The sequence below is a fragment of the Lissotriton vulgaris genome, chromosome 5 (genome assembly GCF_964263255.1).
Source record: "Lissotriton vulgaris chromosome 5, aLisVul1.2, whole genome shotgun sequence".
Lineage (NCBI taxonomy): Eukaryota > Metazoa > Chordata > Amphibia > Caudata > Salamandridae > Lissotriton > Lissotriton vulgaris.
The window spans coordinates 2,001,296,389-2,001,309,805 of NC_141693.1; the positions used below are offsets into that span (position 1 = coordinate 2,001,296,389).

The 13,417-nt window shown below is 45.5% G+C and overlaps 1 protein-coding gene across 4 annotated transcripts in view; it reads right to left on the bottom strand.

The window, feature by feature from the left end:
- The window catches only part of PRRC2B (proline rich coiled-coil 2B), a 657,801-nt gene that overhangs the window by 118,381 nt on the left and 526,003 nt on the right, over positions 1–13,417 (bottom strand). For all 4 annotated transcript variants that reach the window (XM_086924792.1, XM_086924791.1, XM_086924790.1 and 1 more), the window contains one exon: positions 5,309–5,436. In XM_086924792.1, the coding sequence (XP_086780918.1) occupies positions 5,309–5,436 (128 nt within the window). The remainder of the gene's footprint in view (positions 1–5,308; positions 5,437–13,417) is intronic.

Consider the following 13,417-nt stretch of genomic DNA (forward strand, 5'->3'; position numbering starts at 1 on the left):
AGACAATACCGACGTATAGACTAAAGACCTTTTGGTCTCAAGAAAGTTTTTCTATCGATTCCGACAAGAGGGAATTAAAGACATCCGAACCCAATGGCGGAAAAAAACAATCCGAGGATGGAGTCGATGCCCATGCGCACTGTAGTCCAGGGGAGGAGCCACCTATCTCGTGATACTTCAAAGACTCTTCCAGGACAACAAGGTGCAATCATCCGGACCCAACACTAGGCGGCGATCTATGCACAGATATTAATTTAGCAGCCCATATGCCTCGAACAGAAAAAAAAAAAGACTACGATTCCGGACCCAACCACCAGATTGCGGAAAATGCACAGCATAGTGAATCCAGAAAGATTCACGCTGCAAGACTAGTCGGTCAAGAGGTAGTGAGAAACTGTGTCATGTTGCCAGAAGGAAGAGATTTTCTTTCTTAATGAAGCCCTCACCCACCAACCTAGTTGGTGGCATGCTTCATCAGGCCCACCTGGTGACACAGAGTGTGTCCTGGTGTATTGTAGCACACCAGGGACCTAAAAATGTGAAGCTGCAGAGGAGATCCGAAGCAGCAACAAGAGGTTAATCCACAGGTCCTGGGCATGCACGTATGCCAGTACCTCTGCCAGAATCTCATGGGGCGCTCACAGCAAGTTGCTATCCGTGATTGAGGAGGAACTGCCTTCTCCTATTTAAAGCACCTTAGCGAGTGCTACACATATTTAGAGTAGTATAGATCACAAACTTCACATTTGTAGGTCGAGAGGAAAGCCAGCTTATAGAAGAGGTCTGGCTGAACATGTAGACCACTCACAGGATGTAGGAGTTCCTTAAACACAACTCCACCTGCATCCACTGCCTTGCATTTTAATACTGCCAGAGGCCCAATCATTAAAATGAACTTTTTGGGATCAACGGACAGTTTTTAAACTTCACTTTTCATGTCACCCACACTGCACACTCAGCAAATATATCAGCTCCGCTATAACACAGGCGTTGTAGCACACCAGGGACACACTCCGTCACCAGGTGGACCCGATGATAAAGCATGCCACCAACTAGGTTGGTGGTTGTGGGCTTCATTAAGAAAGAAAATCTCTTCCTTATGGCAACACCACACAGTTTCTCACTACATCTTGACAGACTAGTTCTCATTGATATAACAAACAGGGATGTTTGTCATGTCGAGCCTTCACTTTGTTCTGCACCAAAACATGCAGCCTGATGAGTGCGAGAGTGCGAGTGTGTGTCTGTAAAGATACAGGGCCTCTCAGGGTGGCACAATAAGAGCTTGAGCCCTTAAAGGTCTTCCCTGGTCACAGTGCCCTTGGTACCTCTTACAAGGGACTTACATGTGGCCAGAGAGTTGCCAATTAGGGTTTGCAACAGTACAGTTTGGGGAAAGAACATAGGCCCTTGACACCGGTTTGGCAGGAACTCAGGGCACACTCCGTCAAAGTACATCAACATTAGATAAAATGTGGGGGGCACCCATGCAAAAAGGGGCACTTTCCTACACAGAGTGGTCTGGGCAAGGGTGCCCTCACCTTCAAGGACTGGGAACAAGCTTCCCCATCTGTCTCCTTCAATGTGCTGCAAGCTTCCTTTCCTTATCCTGAGCAGCTGTCTGCAATTTCCTTGTTCAAAGAGTCAGCTCTGCAAGCCTCACAGGAACTGCTGGTCTTCTCCCTGATGCTGCTGATGCCCTTGCACCTCGTCCAACTGGCACATTCCTTTGCAGCTGTTGCAAAGTCATCCTGTGCCCTGGGCACCCCCCAACTTTTTGCGGACTGGAACTGGTGGTAACTGACTGACTGACCCTGGGGTCTGTTTAACCAGGGCCAGTGCCAAGCCAAAAGGAACACATTAGAACACAGTTAAGACACCCAACCTACACTAGGGTACACTTTAGTATGGTGGGGTACCCCTGTAGTTGGCATGACCTACCACCTACGCCCCTAGTATGTAATAGGGCAGGGGATTGAAACTACCTAGAAGTCTCCAGTATCCTGGGGCATGGCAGTTTAGAGGCCAGCAGATTCTCTGCACCAGCATGTGTGCAGTGCTGAAGCATGAGGTCAGTTTAAAAGCTGCACTGGTGGCCAGGACAGTTTTTAAACCTTAAATTGTGCCCAAACTCGACTTTGGGGGTAGGAGACCTTAAAATTAAAAACCTACCATGTTTTTGCATATTAATGACCCCCAGGGTCACCCCTAGGTATCCCGGGGTGGGGGGGTCAGTTATCTATAAGCAGTGCCCTTATAAAATGAGTTTTTAGAAGCCTGGGTAAAGTGCAATTTTACATTTCACTCCCCACATTGTCTTAAAGAGGTGCTCAAATTCGACTTTGATGCTGGAAGAATTGGGTAAGGGTGATCTGCAATATTTCTGCAGATTCAGAACCCCTGAAGTCTCCCCTAGTTGCACAGGGGATGGGGGTCCGGTAGAAGTTAGGGAAATACTTATAAAATATGGTTTTATAAGCCCTGGTGCTACAAAAGTGGCGCAAGTAATTTTCCCCATTGCAAACCCCATGGCCCATAGGTTAACATGGTAGTAAGTGATTGATTAATAAATATTGATAGGAGAGGACTAGCCGGACCATTCAAAGACTTCCCAGAGTGGTCGTATTAAATCCAACGATATTATATTGTTGAATTTCTCCTAAAGTGTACATACAATAAGTTATGAGACTTTCTTGTTTGTAAGTCCAAATTCAGCCTTTCAGTGGTCTGCCCTGATTGGTCAGAGTTAAGTGGATTAGCCAGGCTGCTGGGAGGGCAGTGATCTGTTCTATAGGAATTCCAGGCCAGGAGGTGGCGTCGTAAACTACGCTCTTCAAAGGCAAGAGGGGAGGCCTGGGTTTTAGTCCACTTTGACAGTAGTGACCCAGAGTCAGGACTAGGCTTAAGAAAGGAATTTGCAGATGTTACTGGGATGATCCATGGAAATGAGATATACCAGGGGGTGTGTTTAGCCAGCTCTTACCTCCTTGCTGGAAAATCACCCATTATGGATTTAGAAGGATGATGCACTCTGGGGCAAACTAATGCCACACTCCACCGGATGTGGTCATAACTAGGAGGAGTTGCCCTGCTCTCATTGGTCAGCAGTGACCTGGTGCTTGACCCAGAGAATTTTGAATAAGTATCTGAGAGGGGAAGAGCCCTCCAGATCTGCTGCTTGAAACTGAATGAAGCAAGAAGTGCCCTTCTGCGAAGTTTGCTGTGCAAAGATTTCTAAGGCCTGACCTCTGAAGACTGCACCAAGTAAAACTGCAGCCCTGTGGATTGCCTTGCTGCCAAATGACTCAAGAGTGGAAACTCCCTGCAAGCTACAGGTTAACAGAGCTCACCTGAACAGCCCCACAAAGAATTCAAAGCCTGGAGTACGAGTGGATTTTTAAGGGTTTTGTTCAACTGGATTGCGGAATTGAAGTTTCACACTTTCAAGGACCCTCTTGGAGATTCCAGAACCTTGGATTGGGTGTTGGATACTTTGGTACCTGCAAGCAGAACGCCAGGAAGGTGTTCTAACTGGACCCCGCTTGCTGAAGAAGGCGGCCCACTACAGTGGTGAGAATTCTTCAGAACAATTTATAAAGGTGTGTCCCTGACAGAGAAAACGAAATGACTTAAAGGGGCACTGTTGGTTTCTAAGCACTAGAAAGTGACTAATCTGTAAAAATTCATATCTCTGGTTCCCTACAGTGGATTATTTTCGTTTTGGTGTCATTTAAAAGAAATAAATATTACCTATTTTAATAAAATGGTGTTGGATTTTTATTTTGTGTTGTGTCTTAATTATTTACTGAAATGGTGTTTTTAAATGCTTTACATACCTGTCTTTTAAGTTAAGCCTGTCTGCTCGCAGCCACGTTACCAAGGGTTGAGCAAAGGAATACTTTTCTAAGACCTATGCTGAGTCCTATCATGTGTTAGTGGCCTTATTGCCAGTGGTAGACCTACATTTGCCCCTACCAATAACCCACTTTCCAACAGCAGCAGAATCCATCAGTCAGAGAAAACGTCAAGTTCCAGAAGCAGTGAGCAAGCTTCTTAGCTTGCCTTAACAGTGCGGGTCACAGCTGGCTTCTTTGGACAGACCCTGTGTGAGCAGCCTCTTCTGATCACTGACCGTTAAGTCCAGACTTTTATCACCTCTGATTGAAATGGCTGGTCCAATCAGAGGGGCTATTACTTTTGAATCATTGTTGCACTTCCAATCAGAGACCACTCATGGGTGCGCTCACCGCGTGAACAAAGAATGCAAAGGATGACCTACTGTCTTCCCTCATACCAGCCCATGCTATTCCCTAAAGAGGAATTTTAATTATTAACTCCAGACTAGGAGGCACTGACCAGAGGGAAGGGTCCTCAGAGTTCGTACAGCTAAACCCAGATAAGAGCACGGTGTCTACCTCAGCCCATATGGCCTCTATAAGCAATTGGGAAAGATACGGGGGAGCTGGGATGTCCAGCAGAACAGCATGCGCTACGCACAACGGCTCAACTCACCATCCTTCAATGCAACCACTGGCTCTCAAACACACGTCAGGTAGACCAAGGTAACAGGAGCCCAGGAATAGGGGGGGGTCATGACAGCACAGACTTGAACAGCAGGGTGGCTAGTAACCCACTGCTCCTCACTATAGATTTATTGCTACCACCACTCACTGTCTACCACAGACTGGGTAGAGAGAGCAGCAGCCGCTCTGGAAAAAAGGGGTGCATTAGGCATGCCTTTGACCTCAGAGCCAAGTCTCTGGTGTCAATCCATGTAAACTGGTAGACCCTCAGTGGACATGCAGAATTGTCAGGTTCACGGAGGTAGGGATTTAAAAACATACAGTAACTTTTAAATGGCTTGCCTGGAGATCAGCATGAGGCAGGGGAAGCACTCTCTCCAGAGCCATGCAGAAGACTTCCTGTCCCAACAGTGAGTAAGCTACTTAAACGACAATGTTTTGAGTCTCTTTGGCTATGTTTATTATAGTGCTACGGTTATCACTGTGGAACTCTCAGATTAACAGGGGTGAATAAGCAACTGAATCAATGAAATATCTAACAGTGAAGACAAAAGAAACTGGTCAACAGCAGTGGTAATGGGAATATTTAATGTTAGCATGTCACAGCTATTACGAAACATGATGCTTTCTTGCAAGACATTAAACTACTCATGGAAGAAACAGTGAGATGTAATATTAGATTTCCAAGTAAGACTGCACAGTATTAAGATTAATTCATTGATACTTGGCACACAACTCTGCTCTGTTGCCATAACTGCCGCAGTTCAGAATGCACTAGAAATTACCTGAATTGTTGCATGGAGCCATACATCTCCTGGGATTGAGAGACTGGGAGACCACCTCTGAGACCCATCTGACCAGGGGCCTGCAGAGAGGTGTGCAGGGAAATCGGAATCTGCTGTGCCGCTGCTGCCTGCAGAAGGGAAATGAGGATGAATTCTTTACAAGCTCACCTACAACATGAACCTAAACACTACCAGCCTTGGTGACTGAGAAGCAGACATGGAGACTATTCATTTATGTTGAAAGTTAGGAAGGGTGGTGTTTTAGGCAAGATGAGACTTTCTGCATCCAAAGAATTATATACATACATATACACACACACACATATATATATATATATATATATATACACACATATACACATACACACTTGTTATATATATATATATATATATATATATATATATATATATATTTACAAATAAATATATATTTTAACATCCACATCTGGACACCTATGAGCACGGGACACGCACTTGCTTCAAAAAAACCATTATCCCAAGTTATTGGTCATGAGATTTATTACACCTTGCTGTCGAATAGCCCAACGCGTTTTGGCGTAAACACGCCTTGATCATGGTGAGTTTTCACCGAAGCAAGTTGGGCTGTTCGGTAGCAAGGTGTAATATATCTCATGACTAATAACCACTTGGGATAATCTTATTTTTGAAGTAAGTGTGAATCCAATGCGCATGAAAGAACAAGGTACTTACCTTCGGTAAAGATACATCTGTAAGAGAGATATTAGTTATGGATTCCTCAATTTAGAATTCTCCCCCAGGCATCAGACTGGATCCAGAGAATGTTTCCCCCAGCAGTTCCCAAACGTCGGTCAACTCCGCATTAGTCGTTGGCATCGTGATTTCCCGGAATGACGTTGCGTTATCTACTTAAACGCCGCCCTTGTGCGCTGGCATCAGTTCTTTACACTACATTCCACGCCAGATGCGCAGTGCCATACAAGACACTGACCACTGGTGCACAAAACTAGTGCCCTGAAAAGGAGTTCCTTACCCTATAAGTCAGTGGATGGTTGGTGAGGAATCCATAACTATATGCGTCTCTTATAGATATATAGTTAACAAAGGTAAGTAACTTGTTCATCTGAAAGACTATTAGTTATGGATTCCTCACCTTAGAATAGACACCCCAGCAATACCAATCCCAGAGGCGGGTCTGCGAACTAAGGTCACATCAGAAAGTCTTGGAGAACAGAACGGCCAAAGTAGCCGTCCCTAGGGACTTGGCTTTCCAGTCAGTAGCGTTTAGTAAGGTTGTGCAATGAAGCCCACGTGGCTGCCTGGCAGAAGTCATGGAGAGATTCCACGTCCCAATGAAGTAGTGGCTGCCGTCGCCCTGATGGAATGGGCACACAGACCCACAGGAGGTTCCTTCTTTGCCAAGGAATAACAGATTTTGATGCAAAGAACGACCTATCGAGAGATGGTCCTCTTACACGGCCCAACCGTTCTTGAGGACCACATAGCCAAAAAAGTGCTGGTCATCCACCTGGAATTGCTTTGCACGATCCAGATCCAGATAAAATGAAAGCACACATTTTGGATCCAGACGGTGGAGCCCCTCCTCTTTAGGAGGATGCAGGGCAGGAAGAAGGTGAGCCAAGTGATGGCTTGTCCTATGTGGAAAGAGGTAACCACTTTGGGTAGGAAAGTAGGCCTAGTGCGAAAGACAACTTTGTCCGGATGAACAGAAAGTAAAGAAGGTTTTGAAGAAAGAGCCTGAAGCTCACTCACCCTACAAGCAGAGGTGATGGAGACCAAAAGGAATATGCTACTTACCAGTATGCATCTGTTCTTGGCATAGAGGGCTGCAGAGTGGTACATTTATGAATAGATCGCCATCTGGTGTTGGGCTCAGATGATTGCACTTGTTTTTCTCTTGGAGAAGTCTTTTGTCGTCATGAGACTGGTGACTCCTCCTTTGGGCTCTAGTGCGCATGGGCATCAGCTCCATCCTTAGATTGTTTTGCCCTAGTAGGGTTAGATGGAGTAGTATGATAGAATACAGATAGAAATGCCCATGTAAGTGTATCTAAGTAAGATAGTGTTGGAACAGACACAGGTTTCCGGGGAGGCTGGGAGGGCATGTACCACTCTGCAGCCCTCTATGCCAAGAACAGATGCATACTGGTAAGTAGCATATTCCGTTCGAGGTATATGGGCTGCAGATGGTACATTTATGAATAGACTATACAGCAGTTACCTCCCTAGCGGTGGTCACCAGTGTCTGTTGCAACAGTCTGAAATAAAGTTTTTAGTACAGCTTGTCCCACTCTAGCCTGTTGTGTTGCCTGCACATCTACACAGTAGTGTTTTGTGAAGGTATGCGGTGTAACCCAGGTAGCTGCTTTGCATATGTCAACTAGAGGAATGTTTCCTAAGAATGCCATGAATGCTCCTAGTTTACGTGTAGAGTGAGCTCTAGGAGGAACAGTTAATGTCCTCTTTGCTTTTAAGTAGCATATTTGTATACATTTTACAATCCACCTGGCAATGCCTGCTTTAGAGATGGGATTGCCCTTATGCGTAGGAGAAAACGCTACAAATAGTTGTTTTGTCTTTCTGAAAGTTTGTGTTCTTTCTATGTAGTACAATATCGCCCTTTTGACATCTAATGTATGTAGGGCCCTTTCGGCTACCGTCTGTGGTTTTGGAAAGAAGACTGGTAGTTCCACTGGCTGATTGATGTGGAATGCTGAAATTAATTTAGGCAAGAATTTTGGGTTTGTTCTAAGAACCACTTTATTTTGGTGTAACTGCAGAAATGGTTCTTGTATTGTAAATGATTGCAATTCACTTACTCTTCTGAGTGAAGTAATAGCTATAAGAAAGGCCACCTTCCATGTGAGGAATTGTATTTCACACCTATCCATAGGTTCGAAAGGTGGTCCCATTAGTCTGGTAAGTACTATGTTGAGATTCCAGACTGGGGAAGGTGGCAGTCTTGGTGGAATGGCTCTTTTGAAGCCTTCCATGAAAGCTTTTATTGCTGGTACTTTAAACAGGGAAAGATGTTGTCTGTTTTGTAGGTACGCTGCTATAGCTGCAAGATGTACTCTAATGGAGGTGTAAGCAAGGTTACATTGCTGCAAGTGTAGTAAATAGCAAATAATCTCTTTAGTGGATGCGTCCAGAGGGTTGATGTTGTTACTGTATACAGCAAACCTTTTCCACTTTTCTGCATAGCATGCTCTGGTGGTAGGACGTCTTGCTTGCTTAATGATTTCCATACAGTTTGGAGGTAAATCCAAGTATCCAAATTCTATGACCTCAGGAACCAGATCGCTAGGTTCAATTGTTTGGGATCTGGGTGCATTATTTCTCCATGGTTCTGTGTAAGGTGCATGGGTAATAATCTTAACTTTTGATGTGGCACCTGTGAGAGTTGCAGTAGCGTGGTGAACCACGGCGGTCTTGCCAACGTGGGTGCTACTAGTATCATTGTCATTGAATGTTGTTGCAGTTTCCGAACCACTAATGGAATTAGTGGGAGAGGGGGAAAAGCGTAAGCAAATTTGTTGGACCAATTTATCCATAGCGCATTGCCCTGGGACAGGTGGTATGGGTACCTGGATGCGAAGTTTTGGCATTTTGCGTTCTGATGAGTGGCAAAGAGATCTATCTCTGGTTGTCCCCATCTTTGGAAGAATGGCTGCAGTATTTGGTTGTGCAGTTCCCTTTCGTGTATTTGTTCTGACTCTCTGCTTAGGATGTCTGCTATCAGATTTTGAACTCCTGGTAGGTGTTCAGCTAACAGATAGATCTTTTGAGGAATGGCCCATCTCCAAATGTCCTGTGCTAGTCTGGATAGTTGGAGAGAGTGTGTCCCCCCCCCTGTTTTTGAATATAATACATTGCAGTCATGTTGTCTGTTCTGATCAGGACTGCTTTATTGAGGATTTGCATTTGAAAAGCTTTTAATGCTAGAAACACTGCTAGTAGTTCCAGATAATTGATGTGCAGTCTTTTTTGCTGTACACTCCATTTTCCCTGCACTGTATATTTCTCCATATGCGCTCCTCATCCGGTGAGCAATGCATCCGCTGTTAGTATCACTTGTGGAATCGGTTCTAGGAACGACCGCCCCTTGGAAATGTTTGTTGTGTTCCACCACTTCAGAGAGCAATGTGTGCGGTCGTCTACCAACACCAGATCTGTAATCTGACCTTGAGCCTGATTCCACTGTGTCGCTAGACATTCTTGCAGTGGACGCATTTGTAGTCTGGCATATGGTATTAGCAGTATGCAGGAGGACATCATCCCTAACAGCTGCATGAACACTCGAGCTGTTAGTGAGTGTTGTGGTTGGAATCTTTGGATCAACGTGATCATTGTTTGGATCCTGATTGGATTGGGGTATACTTTGGCTTTTTTTTGTGTCTATAGTAGCCCCTAGATATTGTTGAACCGTGTTTGGTTGTAGGTGGGATTTTGTATAGTTCACCGTAAACCCTAGCTGGTGCAGCAATTGAATGGTCTTCTGTGTGTTTTGAAGACATTCTTCCTGTGACTTGGCTTTTATTAGCCAATCGTCCAAGTAAGGGAAGACATGTATTTGTTGTCTTCTTAGGTGTGCTGCAACTACTGCTAGGCATTTTGTGAACACCCGTGGTGCTGTTGTGACCCCAAACGGAAGGACTTTGAACGGATAATGTTGTCCTTCCACTACAAACCTGAGGTATTTTCTGTGGGCTTTGTGAATTGGAATGTGAAAGTAAGCGTCTTTTAGATCCAGTGTAGAAAGAAAGTCCCCTTTCTTCAGTAAAGGAAGTACTTGTTGGAGCGTGACCATGTGGAAATGTTCCGAGTTTATGTATGCATTGAGAGGTCTGAAGTCTAAAATTGGTCTTAGAGACCAGTCTTTTTTGGGAATTAGGAAGTAGAGAGAGTATACCCCTGTTCCCTGTTGTTGTGGACCCTTCTTTATAGCATGCTTTTGTAGCAGTGATAGTACTTCCTGTTTTAACAATGTCAGATGATCTTGACTCATTGGGCGCTGTTTGGGGGGGATGTTTGGTGGAGTAGCTGTGAGTTCTAGGCAATAACCATGTTGGATAATTTGTCTCACCCACCTGTCTGACGTGATGTTTTCCCAGTCAGGTAGGAACTGTGATAGACGTCCCCCGACCGGTGTTATATGGTCTGGGGAGAGTTGTATTAAGTCACTGTTTTGGGGTTGCGGAGTTGCGGTTGTTATTATTTCCGCGACCTCTACCCTTGTTGTTGTTATCTCTCTAACTGCCTCTTGAATTACCGCTGGGTGATGTTGGTGTAAAAGAGGTAGATTGCTGGCTTGTGCCTGTATTCTTTGACCCCCCTCTATAGGTGGACCTACGAAAGGAACCCCTTTGAGTTGGTTGTAATGCTCCCATTGATTTAGCCGTTTGTCTTTTTTCATCTTTTCTAAAGTCTCATCTGTACCTGAGCCGAAAAGTGTTTTTTGATCAAAAGGTTGGTTCAATAAAGATGTTTGTACTTCTTGTTTGAACCCTGAGACCCTAAGCGATGCATGTCTTCTTAACATGATACTGGTGTTGATGGATCTTGCTGCAGTGTCTGCCGCGTCTAAGGCGCACTTAATGGAAGTGTTGGTTATTATCTTCCCTTCCTGTATAAGCTGGTCTGCCCTTTTTTGATGTTCCTTGAGGAGATGTGTGATGAGTTTTTCTAACTCATCATAATGCGCTCTATCAGTGTGCAAGTAGCGCTTGTGTATTAGCTATGCGCCAACTGTTTGCTGCTTGGGATGCTACTCTTTTGCCTGATGCATCTATTAGCTTGGACTCTTTATCAGGAGGAGGAGCTTCTCCTGTCGATAATGAGTTTGCTCTTTTACAAGCGTTTGTGACTACAAGCGAGTCCAGAGGTACCTGTCCCTTGATAAATATTGGGTCCTTTGGGGCTGCCATATATTTTTTATCAATTCTTGGGTTTAATACCCTAGCCCTCACAGGGTCTTTGAATATGTCTGCTGTGTGATTGAGAAGACCCTTTAGCATAGGTAGTGTTCCTGATGTTCTTTGTGCAGCAGGTAGCGTTTTTAAAAGGAAATCCTCTATTTGAGGTTTTGTATGTAAATCTACCTTATGGTATTTTGCTGCCCTATTAATCAGCTGTACAAAACCTGTATTATCATCAGGTGGTGAAGGTTTTGAGGGGTATAATTCTGGGTCGTTAACATCATCTGACCCTGCATCATAATTCTCCCATGGGTCTTCTTCATCTGGGACAGTGTTGTCATCCCCATGAAGTTCTCCCTTCCCTGTATCACTGTCTACATCTGTTTGAGGTTTAGATGGTCTTGGTGTAGAAGGTGGAGAAATAGCTGGCATAGTGTGAGGAAGAGGAGAAGAGGGTGTGTCTCTAGGTCGAGGAGAAAGGGGAGGAGTTGTATTTGTCCCCACTGTTCTCTTTTTAGGAGGAAGAGCTTTGTCATCTAGCTGTTCATTCTTCCTCTTTTTCGGTGATTTTGTCACCACTTTGCCGGTTTGCGGATCGATAAACAAAGTCTTTAGTTTTGGATCTGTCTGCTGCTCCTGTGTCGGTACCGAAGTTCTTGGTTCCGAAAGGTGCCTTTGCTTCTGACCGTCAATGTTCTGTGTTTTCGGCACCGAGAATTTGCTCGATTCCGATTTTTTCGGTGTCGAGTAAGTCTTCGACGCCGAAGCAGGTTTCGGTTGCGACATGGAATGGTTTGACGTCGAGCTTTCCTTTGTATGGAGCTTCGGTGTCGATGTCGACCGTTTCTCGGATCCGACATGGGGGGAGGCAGAGAGTTTCGGTTTCTGTTTTGTTGCCGGGCCCGAAGGCGGGGCATCGGAAACTTTCTTCGGTAGTCTGACCGGGCTCGAAGGCGGGGTCGGTACCACACGGGGTCGTTTTTTTGGTAAGGGGACGTCGTCACTCGCGGTTTGTTGAGCGTCGATTTCTTCGAGATCAGACTCGTCCACTTCCGACCCAGACTCATCTTGATGTTACTCTTCTTCTTCGAGGTGCTGGGCCTCGAACAGCTCCGGGATTGCCTCCGACTGCATTCTCGAAACCTCGTGTCTTCGGGCTCAACGGTTTCTAATCGTCGACTTGGAGGAGAATGCTGCGCAGGCTTCACAGTCCCTGGATTCGTGTTTAGGCGATAGGCAGAGGTTGCACACCTAGTGTAGGTCCTTGTGTGGGAACTTAGCACCACACGTTGGACATCTTTTAAATGGAGTCCTTTCCAATGACTCTGGGCTGGACTACGTCGAGAAAGGCCACCCGGTCTCGTCGACGTAGAAGAAAATGTTTATTGTTGGGAGTTGAAACACGTCGGAATGGAAATGAAATCGTGTTCGATAACAATACCGTCGAATTGGAAAGGGAATACGCGCCGAAATACCACTTTCTCGAAGTCGATCCGGAGCGCTTCGATCCTCATCCGAACCCGATGGCAGAAGAAAACAATCGAAGGATGGAGCAGATGCCCATGCGCACTAGCACCCAAAGGAGTAGTCACCAGTCTTGTGACGACAAAAGACTTCTCCAAGAGAAAAACAAGTGCAATCATCCGAGCCCAACACCAGATGGCGATCTATTCATAAATGTACCATCTGCAGCCCATACGCCTCGAACAGGCAGTTTTAAGTGTCAAAAGTCTGAGATGACAGTTATGAAGCGGCTCGAAAGGAGCGCACATAAGGTAGGTGAGAACCAGGTTCAACTCCCACTGGGGCATTACGAAAGGAATGGGAGGAAACAAGTGAGTAATGTGATTTACAATAGGTGACTGGAAAAGAGAAGGCTGATCGAGAAGCTGAAGAAAGGCCGAAATGGCCGAAAGATAGCCCTGCTGGGCCAAAGAAAGAATGAAGAGGAGAACCTCTGAAAGGGGGGCAGAAAGGGGATCCACAGCCTTTGCTGCGCACCATGCCACAAATTTGTTCCATTTACAGGTGTATACTGTTTTGGTGGAGGGACGCCTGGCTGCCAAGATAACATTACAGACTTCGGGAGGAAGGTCGAAGGCTGTCAACTGTTGCTGTTCAATCTCCACGCAAGGAGGTGGAGGCTGAACAGGTTCGGGTGGAGGACCGTTCCCTTGCAGCTGCGACAGAG